This window comes from Syngnathus typhle, linkage group LG7 (genome assembly GCF_033458585.1).
Source record: "Syngnathus typhle isolate RoL2023-S1 ecotype Sweden linkage group LG7, RoL_Styp_1.0, whole genome shotgun sequence".
Classification (NCBI taxonomy): domain Eukaryota; kingdom Metazoa; phylum Chordata; class Actinopteri; order Syngnathiformes; family Syngnathidae; genus Syngnathus; species Syngnathus typhle.
In genome coordinates, this window is record NC_083744.1 from 7,971,813 (window position 1) to 7,985,341 (window position 13,529).

The 13,529-nt window shown below is 42.3% G+C and overlaps 2 protein-coding genes across 2 annotated transcripts; both read left to right on the plus strand.

Annotated features, from left to right (window-relative positions):
• Positions 1 to 1,321: 1,321 nt before the first annotated feature.
• zpd (zona pellucida glycoprotein d) lies at positions 1,322 to 4,231 on the plus strand. Its single transcript, XM_061282993.1, has 10 exons — positions 1,322 to 1,463; positions 1,614 to 1,665; positions 1,743 to 1,853; positions 2,249 to 2,457; positions 2,532 to 2,689; positions 3,146 to 3,260; positions 3,338 to 3,465; positions 3,559 to 3,742; positions 3,896 to 4,001; positions 4,088 to 4,231. Exons 1-10 carry the CDS (start codon positions 1,383 to 1,385, stop codon positions 4,216 to 4,218), a joined length of 1,275 nt encoding a protein of 424 aa, XP_061138977.1. The 5' UTR covers positions 1,322 to 1,382; the 3' UTR covers positions 4,219 to 4,231.
• Positions 4,232 to 4,642: 411 nt separating this feature from the next.
• LOC133156887 (matrix metalloproteinase-15-like) lies at positions 4,643 to 12,495 on the plus strand. Its single transcript, XM_061282982.1, has 10 exons — positions 4,643 to 5,259; positions 6,435 to 6,583; positions 6,813 to 6,932; positions 7,012 to 7,325; positions 7,532 to 7,693; positions 8,091 to 8,467; positions 8,620 to 8,758; positions 9,846 to 9,996; positions 10,088 to 10,203; positions 10,575 to 12,495. The coding sequence occupies exons 1-10, from the start codon at positions 5,143 to 5,145 to the stop codon at positions 11,036 to 11,038; spliced, it is 2,109 nt and encodes a 702-aa protein (XP_061138966.1). The 5' UTR covers positions 4,643 to 5,142; the 3' UTR covers positions 11,039 to 12,495.
• Positions 12,496 to 13,529: the final 1,034 nt, after the last annotated feature.

Consider the following 13,529-nt stretch of genomic DNA (forward strand, 5'->3'; position numbering starts at 1 on the left):
CCTTATACTCCGGATCGACTTATTGTCCGGAAAACACGGTCATTTGTATTCGTGTGCTGGTCAATAATTTGAATTTTTATGGGTCAATAAATTATAATCAACTACTTTGTATTTGAATTTTTTCATCCAGTCTTTCTTGTGTTTTAGTCATTTCAAAATATCCAAAATATTTTCACTTATATCAGTCAGAGAAACATCCACTACTATCTACTTTTCTGAAAGCTTTTCCTTTATGCACACTAACAGTTAAGATAATACAGCATGTTAGTTCCTTGTTGCTTTTAATAATGTAAATTGTCCTGCATGGTGGACAGAAACGTTTTAACAACAAAATAAACGGGGTATCATTTGTCAAATTTATGTAATACAGCTGACAAAAATGGACAGAAATCCAAATATTTTCATATTCAAGGCACATGACAGCAGTAGAGACTGTGTTTCAGGGTTGATCTTCTGCTATTGATGACCTTCAAAGCTCCCTCATCATTCACTAGCGCTCTAATAACCACAAATTCTTCTGCTTCTGTCACAAACAGATGGAAGACAGGCAATTATGGTGCTGGGAAAATGGCCCATATTGCCTCTAGGCAAGTGGCGACCTGTCTAATTTGGACACGTCGAGATAGTACTGTAAATCTGACATATGGCACATATCTGTTTACTTCTAGAAAGTCATCCTATTATTATTACGTATTGTTATTACTATTATTCCTATTATAGACCCTGCTGTATTACAGTATAATAAAGACAATAATTAAGTTTTTGGCACACATTGGTTTTAAGCACATATAGCATGTGAATGATGTGCTTACATGTGCTTTAAAACTTTGCGAATGTATAACTGGTTCAATTGGCTCGAAAATTTTGAAATAATTGGTTTTGAGAAAGGAGTAAAAAAAGATCGCTATCTCATGCCTCCAGGGTGACTGTGAATAGAGTACAGGGCGTGGTTATATTAGTACTGCATTTATGGTGATTAAGAAAAAAAAAACTTAACATCATTATTATTATTTCGTTTAAAATCATTATAAATCACAACATTTTGTTGTATGGCGACGTCAGTCATATCAGGGAGCGTGATAGCGACATCTAGTGGTCACTATTCCAATCACCCAAGGGGACGTGAAAGAGTCCTTGATATATTTTCTTTTTATAAATAAATCAAAACGATTAAATACATTTAATGTGAGAACAACTGAAGCAAAAATTAACTTGATAACTTTAACTTCAATAATTATACAAACCATTGAAAGGATATAAAAGTCAAAGTGAGTCTAAATTGATCACGTTAACCGCCATGACAGACCACAGGTGATTTTAATTGCAGGACGTCCGGTAAGGAAGAGGTGACATCAAAACCTAACGGCCCCGATTGACCGTGAATGAAAGCTTTCAAATTGGGCTTTAAAGTTGCCCTTTTACGAAAAAAAAATAGCACAACAATGTCTTTGAACAACTGTCAGGTGGGTGTGAGTTTGCCTCTTGTGTTATTTTGTTGCGGGAAGTAGCTCGCTAGCTTGCCAGGCTACCTCACCTGGGCTGCTAACCATTATGAGTAAGAACATAAGGCAGTTTTTGACATTTAAAATGGAAATATTTCATGTTCACGCTAGCTGGCTGTTCTCCTCTTGCTGCTCCTTGGATTCACCCACCACCAAGTAACAGGTAATTCTAAACAAATGTTAAGTGAAATGTCAGATGACGAGCATGTTAGCTTGCGCCAATGTGCTTTGTGCAAACAGGAATTTGCGACGTGGATATTTGTGCCACCAACCCAGAAAAGTGTGTCCTATCTAAAGACAAAAGTACCTGCAAGTGCGTGGAAGGGTTTTATGATGATCACTGTGACAAAGGTAGTCTGGTCCATTCCCCACGCCTTTTTGTGTGTTAGATCATCATTGGGACTATATGCATATTTTAATTTACAAGTTTCCAGCTCATGAATTGTTGAAGTCTAATCGAAACTCATTAATGTTTATTATTTTTTTGACATTGTTTTCATATTGTTACAGTATATCACTTTAACTACTACTAATGATGGCAGTCACTGGAGATTAACTAGCAGACTTTGTCCCGTCCTAATTGGTAAAACTGCATAGGAGCACTGTTTTCTATCCAGATAGGGATTTATATTTTGATAATTTTCCTTAACATTAGTACTATGACCTAGGATTGAATATTTTCCTTTAGTACATAATCTACTTGTTCAATTAATCCTGAGGAGAAAACAACTTTTCCTTTTAAACAGATGCACACATCAAAGTCTTGTGCACTAAAACCTACATGGGAGTCAGAGCACGAGAAGAGTTCTTCATTTATTACAACACGCCAGTTACGTCTTTGCACCTTCCCAATAAATCATGCAAAGCTTACAGGGAAGTTGTCAACAAAATTCCATACTACATGATCAAGATAGCAAAAAATGAATACATCGGCTGCGGAGGCCAGTCGCTAGAGGTGCGTCAATGCTGCAAAGTGTAACACTGGCTGCAATGAAATACAATGACTGATGCGAATTTGATTGTTTTCAGAAAAACTTTACACATGTCACATACACCATGAGTCTTCAATCAGAGCCTCAGGTCTTTGGAAACATCATCAGAGATCCAGTCATCAAGTTGGATTTCACATGCATTTATCCATTCATCAGAACGGTCAGCCTTCCTTTTCCAATTCAGCCCATTTCCAGGTAAAGTGGCTTCCATTATGTTTTCCCATTCTGTCTCATAGAGACATGTGCATTGTCAAAACTACAGAATTCAGCCCTTTTTTCTAACTAGGCATTTATTTCTTGCCAGAATGAGGACAGATGGATGGATGGATGGATGGATGGATGGATGGATGGATATAACCCACCTGGCAACTATAGTAACACTGGCACTATTTATAGTTGAGGTCATCTGAATCATTTCAGTCACTCTTCCGCACTTTGTCAACTACAGTGGATGTTGCTGATTTAGTTGTTACGACGACAGTTTAATCACCAATGTGACACAGCGGATGCGCCTTACATTATAAAATGTTCTATAGGTGTCTGTGTTTGAGATTCAGTGGAAGTACTGTGTGAGAAAGTGTTTTGCATCGGTTCATTTCTCAAGCGAACACGCAATTCAATGACAAAGTTCCGCTTGGCTCTCTCAAACAGCGAGGCGATGGTGCGTGTCGATGAGCTAGACGCCATCATCCGGATGATGTTGTACACGGATCATAGCTACACCACACCTTTCAGCAGCGCCCCCACTATCGAGCTGGGGGACCAGGTAGTTTCCAGCTTCACTTTCAATTCTGCCCGTATCACTCTGCAGTTTGGTTTCAATATCCTCTGTCGTGCGTTCAGGTGTATGTTGAGATTGCAGTGACGGAGCCCGCAGACTTCTTCCTCCTCCGCATAAACGACTGCTGGGCCACACAGAGTCAGCATCCCAATGCCTCGGAGGGATTGGTTCACAGCCTGCTTTTGAATGGGTTGACACATTTCTACACTGAAATTTTCATTCTTGATTTTTCATGAACGCATGTGTGTTTATGACTCCTCTTCCCCCGTATCTGTGTGTCAAGGTGTGCGACCGACGACACGGTTGGCTTCCATAGCCTGAACGAGCAAGCGTCTGGCCTTAATGGGCAGAGTTCGACCATTCACTACAGCTTTGCCATGTTCCGCTTCACAGTGGAGCCGCACTTATTCTATCTTCACTGTACCGTGCAGCTCTGTGACCCCGATGACAGTACATCCTGCACACCCGTGAGCTCATTACTGTCATCCTAGCTACTCAATGTCCATGATATATTTTCTCTGTATGTGATGGGCTGGGAGGTTACGTTTGGGGAAGAATGACTTGCAATATGATCATGTGTTTTTTATTTTAAATGAGTTGGGGGTTTTTTTTGCTTGCAGAACTGCAAATCCATCACTAAGCGAGAAGCAGTGCGAGTAGACTCCGCCCAAGGGCTCTTGTCTTACGGGCCCATCAGAATTGAAACGCCAGATAAACCGCTGTCTAGTAAGCAAAGTAATTTTTTTTTTTTTTTTTAATTATAGGTTCTAAAATAGCATGAACTTGAGTGTTTTGTGTATCCTTCCCCACAGATGTCGTGACCACTGTGGTGCTCCCTGTAGCAGGTGTCTGGGCTGTGGCCTTCATCCTCACTCTCCTCATCGCAGTGGCAAGAGCTGCCAGTAGGAAGGTTGTGCAAACTGACCAGTTATCATTTCAATAAAATGTCAAAACATTGTTTGATGCTTAATTGTCACAAACAGGGCAGCAAATATCTCACTTTGGATAGGCAAACAATGGGACATTTAATTACATAAATCATTAAACTCATTCTCTTAGCAGATGGAGGTTTCTCCTGTTGCTTTATTGTCAAGATCAGATTTTGGTGAGTGATCAGTGGACTTTTTTGCATCTTTAAGCTTCCATGCCTAAAAGTAGTCAAGCGCTTATCATTTCTTATACTTGGAAACTTATTTGTCATTGCACCACAATAGACTTGCAACCAGTCAAGGTGCACCCCGCTTCTTCTCCCAAGTCACGTGGGATGGGCCATAGTTTCAACATGTCATACCTCAAAATGACTTGTAATTTCTTTGGAAGCCAGTAGAGGACGATGTGGGATACTGTCCCCCCCCCCCCCCCCCCCCTCTACACCTTGTTTTTGAGCTGGGTGGGCTTCTCATTGTCAACCTCCGAACTATTTGTTTTCTCATTGCGACCTCCTATTTATGAGTTGTACCGCGCGTGAAAAACACTGACATTTTTCTATAAAAACTTGGCGTTCATTTTACGGCTGCATTATTTTCGTCGCAATGAAAGTCAGAGTTCAAGTTGATCTCCCATTTTTGTTTGGAAGTGAGCTGCAGAGATCGAAGGCAGATTATCATCAACACTGCACTATTGGACAGTAAAAGGGCTCAGAGCTGTCTTAACTTGGACCACACACTTATGGAATCCTACCGATTTACTTGTTTCACCGCGAGCGTGATCATTTCTTGAAATTTGATAGGAGACATTTGTTGCTTGCCTCAATGTGAGAGGACGCGAAAAGTTGCTGCTGTTTTGCCTCAATCTTTTTCCCTTGCTGACTGAAGAGTTGCATTCTTTGCTACACTGTACTTCCAACACTTCGCAGTGGACGTTGAAGATGATTTCAGCTCAAGAACCCCAGTGTCAAATCTTGATCATTTCTGTCTATTTACTTGCTCTGTTCCTTGGCACCACCGCGGCTGGTGTTCCGGAGCACGACGGCTTCAATGCGGAGGTAAGTGATGATCAGATTTTGTCGTCAAAGTTTCCAACTTGTGTTACTGCATTCCAAGCATGCTCACCATTTGACGTTCATTTTATTTACCAATTCTCTTGGGACTTGATTGTGGGCGAAAAGTGCCAATTCGCCTACCTGAAAAATTAACGTTACGCAACTCAACCAAGCCATATTTGCTCAATGTAAATATGCAATAATTCACTTGAAACAAATTTCTCATGAACTAGTATAGTGTATGTACATCAATTTAAGGCATGGCAGCTTTATATACTTCTGAATGTTTCACAATTAAAAACACATTTAAAAGCATTTCTGAGCAAATTAAAGCGGAAAAAAAATAATTTAAGACATTTTAAAGCTAAGTAAAAAAAAAAAAGTAGCTTACTAAAATTAATATAAAAATGTACGAAAGAATATAACATGCTTATCCTTTATTACTGTGAAATACAACCATGGTTGCATAATTGCGCACATCCTCAAGTATGAAGATGAACTGTTCAACTGTTTACATTATACAAATCACCTTCACATCAGACAATAATTTGACTTGACTGCAAAGAGCTACAAAAGTTGCAAGTACTGTAACATGCAGGGCATTGGAATTTAACAGACCGCCGTGCTCGGTATTTTCATATGTTGCATTTGATATATTGCATAATTGACATTTGCCGTGCCGTCAAGGCACAAATACATGTGCATATTTATTGGTATGTGTGTGGCGTTTGTGCTGTTGCCTCCATGCTGTGCACATCTGTGACCCTGACATGTCAAGAAAATGCCCGCTATGCTGTTTTTGAGCCCCATGTCTTGAAAGTCAAGCCTCATGGTGTTGCTTTCTTATCTACGTGGCTCCACGTGTGGTGCGTCACAGGTCATCTGGATGAGTGTGATCACAAATATGCCCAAGCACAACTCCGTAATATTTTCATGTGTTTCCTTAACATCTGTTTACATCCTTGTTTTTGGATCTCACTGCAGAGAAGGCGCCGCAATGTGGTAATATTATTGGAGGCCATCTGGTTTCTATCTGCATTTCTTTTTCCTCCTTGGATAGTTCTCCAGTTATTAAGCAATGGCTACTTTTCCATATGAACTTTGATGCTGATGCCTTTTAGATACTAACCAATCCAAAGGATTTGTCATGGTAAGGTGACCTCTCATTCTCCTTTCAGGCATGGCTTCGTCAATTCGGCTACTTGTCTCAGGCCAGCAGACAGATGTCCACGATGCAGTCAGCTCAGATCCTGTCCCAAGCAATAAGTGACATGCAGCGTTTCTACGGCTTGGAGGTGACCGGCAAGTCTGACCCCGCCACTGTCGCGTAAGATCCATATTCTTGCATGCTTGTGATGACTGTCATCTCTCATTGAAAACAGTAGCCATAAAATTGATTGCAGACATTTCGCAGCACTCGTGATGGAGTGCTTTGTCAGGGAAGTGCAAAAGTATTTTGTTGTGCAGCAATGATCGGCAACGCAAGTTGATCATGGATTTTATGTTGAGCTAAAATCTCAAATGTAGCTCATGTTTGTGCTGCCTTTGCTGCGTAGGGCCATGCGTCGACCTCGTTGTGGCCTCCCAGACAAAAAAGCCGACCTGGATGACGGCACGAGGAAGAGACGCTACGCTCTCACGGGACAACGGTGGGACAAGGACCACATCACCTACAGGTATGCGGCATCAACATCTGGCCCGCTGAAGGGCAATGCATGTATTCTGTATACCATTGAAAAATGTTCTATGTGTCAGTATATTGGACCAGCACATCCCGGCCTCCCTGGGAGCGCAGAGGGCTTTTGATGCGATCCGCAGAGCCTTTATCGTGTGGCAAAGCGCCACGGCGCTCACCTTCCAAGAGCTACCGGCTCAACGGGGCAACAGCAGCCAGGCTCAGCTCGCGGACATCCTGTTGTTGTTCGCCTCTGGTTTCCATGGCGACATGTCTTTGTTTGACGGCGAAGGGGGATCACTGGCCCATGCTTTCTACCCCGGGCCTGCAATGGGTGGGGATACACACTTTGATGCGGATGAGCCTTGGACTTTGGACAGTCCAAACCATCAAGGTTGGCGGGTTTCTTTTTTTTTGTCTCTGAATGCATGTAACCTTTATTTTGGTTTTATTTATTTAGTGTCGTATGACTCATTTTATTTGTGTTGATTTCATCTTGAACCTATTTTATCTTCTGTTTGGTTTAGCTGTCACATTTGGTATATTCAATTTACCTCAAGGAATTTACACATTGTTGTGATCTCACCATCTATCCTTCAGGTATTGACCTCTTCCTGGTTGCGGTGCACGAGCTCGGTCACGCTTTAGGTCTGGAGCATTCTGACAATCCCCAAGCCGTTATGGCTCCGTTCTATCAGTGGATTCACACGCACAACTTCACACTGCATGAAGATGACATCCAGGGAATACAGAAAATATATGGTGAGAAGAATCATTGATGTCCACAGCAAAAACAATATTTAAACCAAATGCTAAGCCATAGTGATCTGATCTAATAAGCGGAGGCAACGTGTGTTCTCAAACATTTCTGCATGTTAATGAACAAAAGTATAAGGCCATCAATTGTTTCTACTCATTATGTAACAGTGTTTTGGTCTCTTAGCAACCAGCATGGCAGCTTTTTCTCCAAAGCAGTCACAGTCAATTAAATGCGCACTAAGGCACTAAATGGAAAATCACGACTATTGCAATGAAGTGGGTGTTATATGCAAGAAAGATATGATCATGTCATAAATGCAACACAGGCAGCATTACTTTTGTTGAAAAGTGTTTTATAAAACTCCCAGTGTGTTAAAGTGGCACTTTCTTATACTTCCAGGTCCCCCTCATGTTACTGAGGCTCCTCCCAAACCTGGTGGTGATCCGGAACATGCATTACCCACCTCTACTTTTCCCACTGAAGACAAACCCACCCGTCCTCCTCCAGTTGATGCTGAACCGGACACTCCGAGCCCCACCAAAGGAAGCCCGCATGTGCCGAACGAACCCGAGCCAACCCCCGTCTTGACCACTCGTCCCGCAATCCCCACTACCACCCACCCTGATACAGAAGTCACTTCACCCACGAGAAAATATGTGCCCCATCTTCCGCCTACTCGCCAGCCTCCCAAGCAGCCGGATAACAAAGCCCCTGATATCTGTGATGGGGACTTTGACACTGTGACCCTTCTAAGGGGCGAGATGTTTGTGTTCAAGGTAAGCCATACTTGGATTGGTCAAATCCATTTGGAATGATAATCATAATATAATCTTTTCCTTTACCTGAGAGAGAGAGAGGAATATTTTCTTGACGTTCACACAACACAACCAAATTCAAGGAACGTTCATCACGTATTGTTTGTTCGCAGGGTCGCTGGTTTTGGCGTGTGCGTAGGAATCGAGTCCTGGACAACTACCCCATGCCGATATCTGTCTTCTGGGCTGGTCTTCCGGACAACATCGATGCAGCTTATGAGCGCCATGATGGCAAATTTGTCTTCTTTAAAGGTACAACCTCTGCATGTTAGGAACAAATTTGCCCTGTCAGCATCTTATACAGGACTCAACCGCTTTTTTTTTTTTTTCTCTTTTGCTTCATCTTGTCCGGCAAAGCTAAGCCAGCATGGGGCCGTTTAAGTGCTTCCCGTCAAAGACAACAGGCAGTGAAATTCAAACCTGTGCTTGGATTTAAAAAGATCAGTCACAAAGGAAACTGTGCAAACTCAGCATTTTTTTCTCTTGCCAAGCCTGAATTCCAAAGAGATGAGAATAATTTAACTCTGCCAGAAACGGATGCACATACGTACTGTTTGTCAGGTCTATACATTTACAATAATGCATGAGCTATGTATGTGAATGTTGGTGTGTTGCGAGTTAAGTAGATGTCACAAATGACGTGTGCACAGCTTGGCAGCTGCAGCTAGGCTCAGTCCAGAAATTGTCTCCTGAGTGAGAGCAGATTGCATCAGCCCTCTCTCCATTGCTTCACATTTTCCCAAGTTTAAAAGCACAACATTGTTTGCTATTTCTACTTAGAGAAAGAAGTATAAAATATCTCACTCAAATGTCGCATGTGCACTCAGATGGAACCTGGAAAATGTCCCCCAGCCTCGGTGACAATATTGGGCCAGACCATTTAAATGAGAAGTCAACTCCAGAATTTTAGTTCCAGTAGTATGTTCCATGCTGCCCCGCCAGTCCAAAGACTATATTTCGATTGATTAGTACTCCATTTGTGGAATACGAATTAAGCAAGAAAATCCCCTTCAATGAATCATTTGCTCAATCAGAGGTTGTACTAGACCTCCTTGTCCCCGCCCGAAGCAGAACACTTCATCAAACATTTGGGGGCTCTTGGAACAACGTTTGATTGCACAAATGCGTTTTTAAAAAAACGTCACAGAAACACCAGAATAAAACATGTCGCACACATTGTGCTATTTCTGGGTTTCTGCTGCCCTTTGATTAGGAAACTCTAGTTGAAGTGACTCCACCATCAGTTCTCCTCATCGAGTCTATCAATCTTTTATAGCACTCGTCCTCAGTAGGTTTCACGAGTGTCTATCCCAGCTTACTTTGTATTTTTTCCCTGCAGATGATGAATACTGGGTATTCAGGGAAGCGGATGTTGTGCCCGGATACCCGCAGCCCATTCGGCAATATGGTCAAGGTATCCCATCTCACGGCATCGACACAGCAGTCTGGTGGGAGCCGAATGGATACACCTACTTTTTCTCGGATGACCGGTATATTACACTCAATCCCTTTTAAGGCTTCTGCATACAATTGAGTAAGATCATCAGTATTAAAGTGAATAAATATCTGTGGGTGGTGTAGATACTGGAGATTCAATGAGGAGACCCGTAGAGCGGACCGAGACTTCCCAAAACCAATCAGCAGATGGGGAAAGATCCCTCCTTCACCCAAAGGAGCCTTCCTCAGTGACGATGGCGGTAAATGAGTACTTACACTATTGCGAACTTCCATCCATGACAAATATAGTCCAGAAGTAGTAAGAGCAAAGATGTCGTCAGGGAAAGAATGAATGTTGAATGTCAATGGAGATTGGTTAGGCTAGCGCAAGTGGAGCAAGGAGAATGGCAAGAGGGGGAAAGAATGAGCTCTCTGGTTTGAGGGCTGGCCAGTCCTTTGCTTTGGAAATTAGATTTGTGGCAGCACTGCTCTAAATGCACCAACTCAGTTATATGACCTTACGGACAAAGGATATAAAAATGAATGGATAGAAGTTACAGTTTATATCTTTGATTTGTTGATGGCATCTAATATGAATATGAATGCAAACTGCCTTGTGTTTCTCATGCAGCATACACCTATTTCTACAAAGGCACCGATTACTGGCGCTTTGACAACCACAAGACGGTAGCAGACAAAGGCTACCCACGCTCCATCCTCAAAGATTTCATGGGCTGTGTGGGCGTCCCGGAGCCCCAGCCAGACCCAGACATTGAGCCCAAAGCTGAAGACAAACCCACGAAGCCTCCAGACAGCGGGGACGATGCACACAAAAACGCAGATCGTGAAAAAGATACGACATCCGTAAAAGATGACGACGGCCCACAAGTAGATGAGGATGACCAAGATGTAAACGTGGTTGTGACGGTGGCCGACAACGGATCCAAGGTCATGACCTTGATTATGGTGGTGGTTCCTCTGGTGCTCATTTTGTGTATCCTGGTCCTCATCTATGCCATTCTCAGGACTCTGCAGAACAAAGAGACTCCCAGAGCGCTGGTGCACTGCAAGCGCTCGCTGCAGGACTGGGTGTGACGCACTTTCAAACCGATACAGTAGACACACTATTTTTCTTCTGCGTTGTTTTGGTCGGAAGATTGTTTTATTGTGGCCATTTAGCCATGCGTAATAATGCAGAACTTGTGAAGTGGTTACTATAGTGCCTGTGGAGCTCGTTTAAAATTTCCCTTTGTCACATTCATTTGATCCCATTTCTCAGATGCCATAGACTTATTGTGAAAGACACATGGCATAATAGGAATGGAGTGTTTTCAATTATCTGCAGCCATACAGAGATCGAGAATTGACAGATGTTTCTGCACTGATCACAGATCTTCTTTGCGCTTGACGTTTCTCTACTGTTGTTGTTTTGCTGCTGCTGCTGCTGCTGCTGCTGCTGCTTCCACGCCTGCGCCAGCACTCTGAAGCGCACGCTAGCAGGGGTCATCCTCCGACCAGCGCAGGAATGTCAGACAACACATGCCCAAATATCACATGATCTCAAAAGCCCCCAAAGAGACAAGACGCACTCAGAGTGCTTACCTAAACACAGGCACATAATACACTACGAGGTTTTTTTTTTTTTTGGTACGCAGACTCTCAGGCTCCAGCCTGCAGTCCTCCCACCAAGATGACTATTCAGTCCCCACCACGAAATATACAATCCCAGCGGAGCCATATTGTTACAGTATGGTTAGTGTTCACTTTTATTTACTAAATACCCCTTTGCTCTAACTTAAACCAAAAGCGAGATAAGCGTCCATAACATTTGGGAGTTCCGTGCGAACTGGATAAAGAAGAACCGACCGGGGTCTGGTTTTTATTAGGCCCACATGCTGAAGATTTAATAGTTTCGGGGCTTGAAGAAGGGAGAGATAAATGGAAAGGAAGAAATGAAAATGTTGAGGAGGAAATGAGAGAGAATGAGATGAGGGTTCTGCCAGATATTTTTCCCTGGAAAAGGAGGAAGGGGGAGAAAAAGGGAGGAGCAACGCTGGCGTTGTGCCTCTTGACATACATGATTTAAATCCCACTCCTCTTTTTTACCCCCAGTTTGTTGCCATTAGCGGGAGATGACTTCCTCTTCCAACTCCTCCCTTCCTCTTCTCTTCTTCTATCCACTTTTCTGCAAATTTTCTGCAGTTTCCATCTACATTTTATGTCCCACATGTATTCATTTTGAGCTACATTCTTCTCCAACACAAACCTGAAGAATTTCAAAATGTTGGAGCCCAGTCAGTACTTTTTGTCGATTTTGTTCTTCTCTGTGAAAAGCCGAAGATCACAGACTCAACTCATTTGCATTTGCTTTCTGTGGATTCTTCCCTCTTCATTGAATTTTGTTTAAAAGACCTACTTAAAATTTGTAGTGTTGTTCATGTGAGCAGTCATCCAAGTATTCCAAAAGTGTTCATGCATGTGTTTTGGGGCCTGCACAGTCCGGTGTGGATTTTGTAGAATACTGACAATAAAATTCACCAGTAAAAACAAAAGCACACCAGTTTCTTCCACCCCTCCCCTTCCTCACATATGTTCGTTATTAACCGGAACGGTTTCTTTCCATGGCTTCTTCAGTGTGGATTATATTTTTCTACCACAAGAGAGAGCCCTTTCTCACAATTGACATGGCAGGGCAATCTATTACTCTGTGCTTTGTACCAGACAAAATTAATAAATGTTTCATTTTAGATGGATCATCCAAGTAACCTGAGGCCTGTAAACAGTTTAGGTAAGTGGATTTTATGTCTTACTGCTTCTCTTGTACACTATGGGTAGTTTTATGTTGGTTGACCTGCATCTCAGTTTTCAGTTATTTGTTATGATCGTCAAAGGTGTTTAATTTTTGTCCTCTATATTTATTTATTTATTTATTTATTTATTCATTTGTTCACAATGTTCTGATGTTTCTATGGTGCGGTTAGCTGGGGATCAATCCAAGTTGTATACTGCCCGGTCACTGGCGGTGTTATAAGGGGTTCCGCAAGGGCACTCTAACCCCCTGAAGAATTTTGGGGGTTTGTAAAAAACAATTAAGAAATCCCACAGCCCTATTAAGAAAAACATCCTAGCTACGCCAGTGTGCCTGTTGTCCAAAATAGGTGAGGTTGAAGTTCACCTGCAACACATAATGAAAACAAAAAGGCTGTTTGAATTTTTGTTATTGTTAAAAAATCATTTTTAGTTTTGTTACATAGTATTCTGTGCTGTCTGTTTTGTGACGGCTGGTATCCCTTACTGCGTGACTTTGTGTCACAGTTAATCAGGATGAGCTCGTGTCACAGATCAGCCATTGCACCTATAGTGGCTTTCTCTTTCTTCTGCTTTCTTTTTCTTCTCCTCACTGTTTTCACAACCACACATGTGCATGTGACTTCCTTTTTGTCTTCTACTTATACGATAGAACATCCTGACATAACGATAGAACATCCTAACATGAACTATGTCCTCCATATTATCCAGATGTTGAGTTAAGATTGAGGCCAGTGATGGTGCCATCTTCCCGTTCTCACAGCTTATCCCCTGCTGA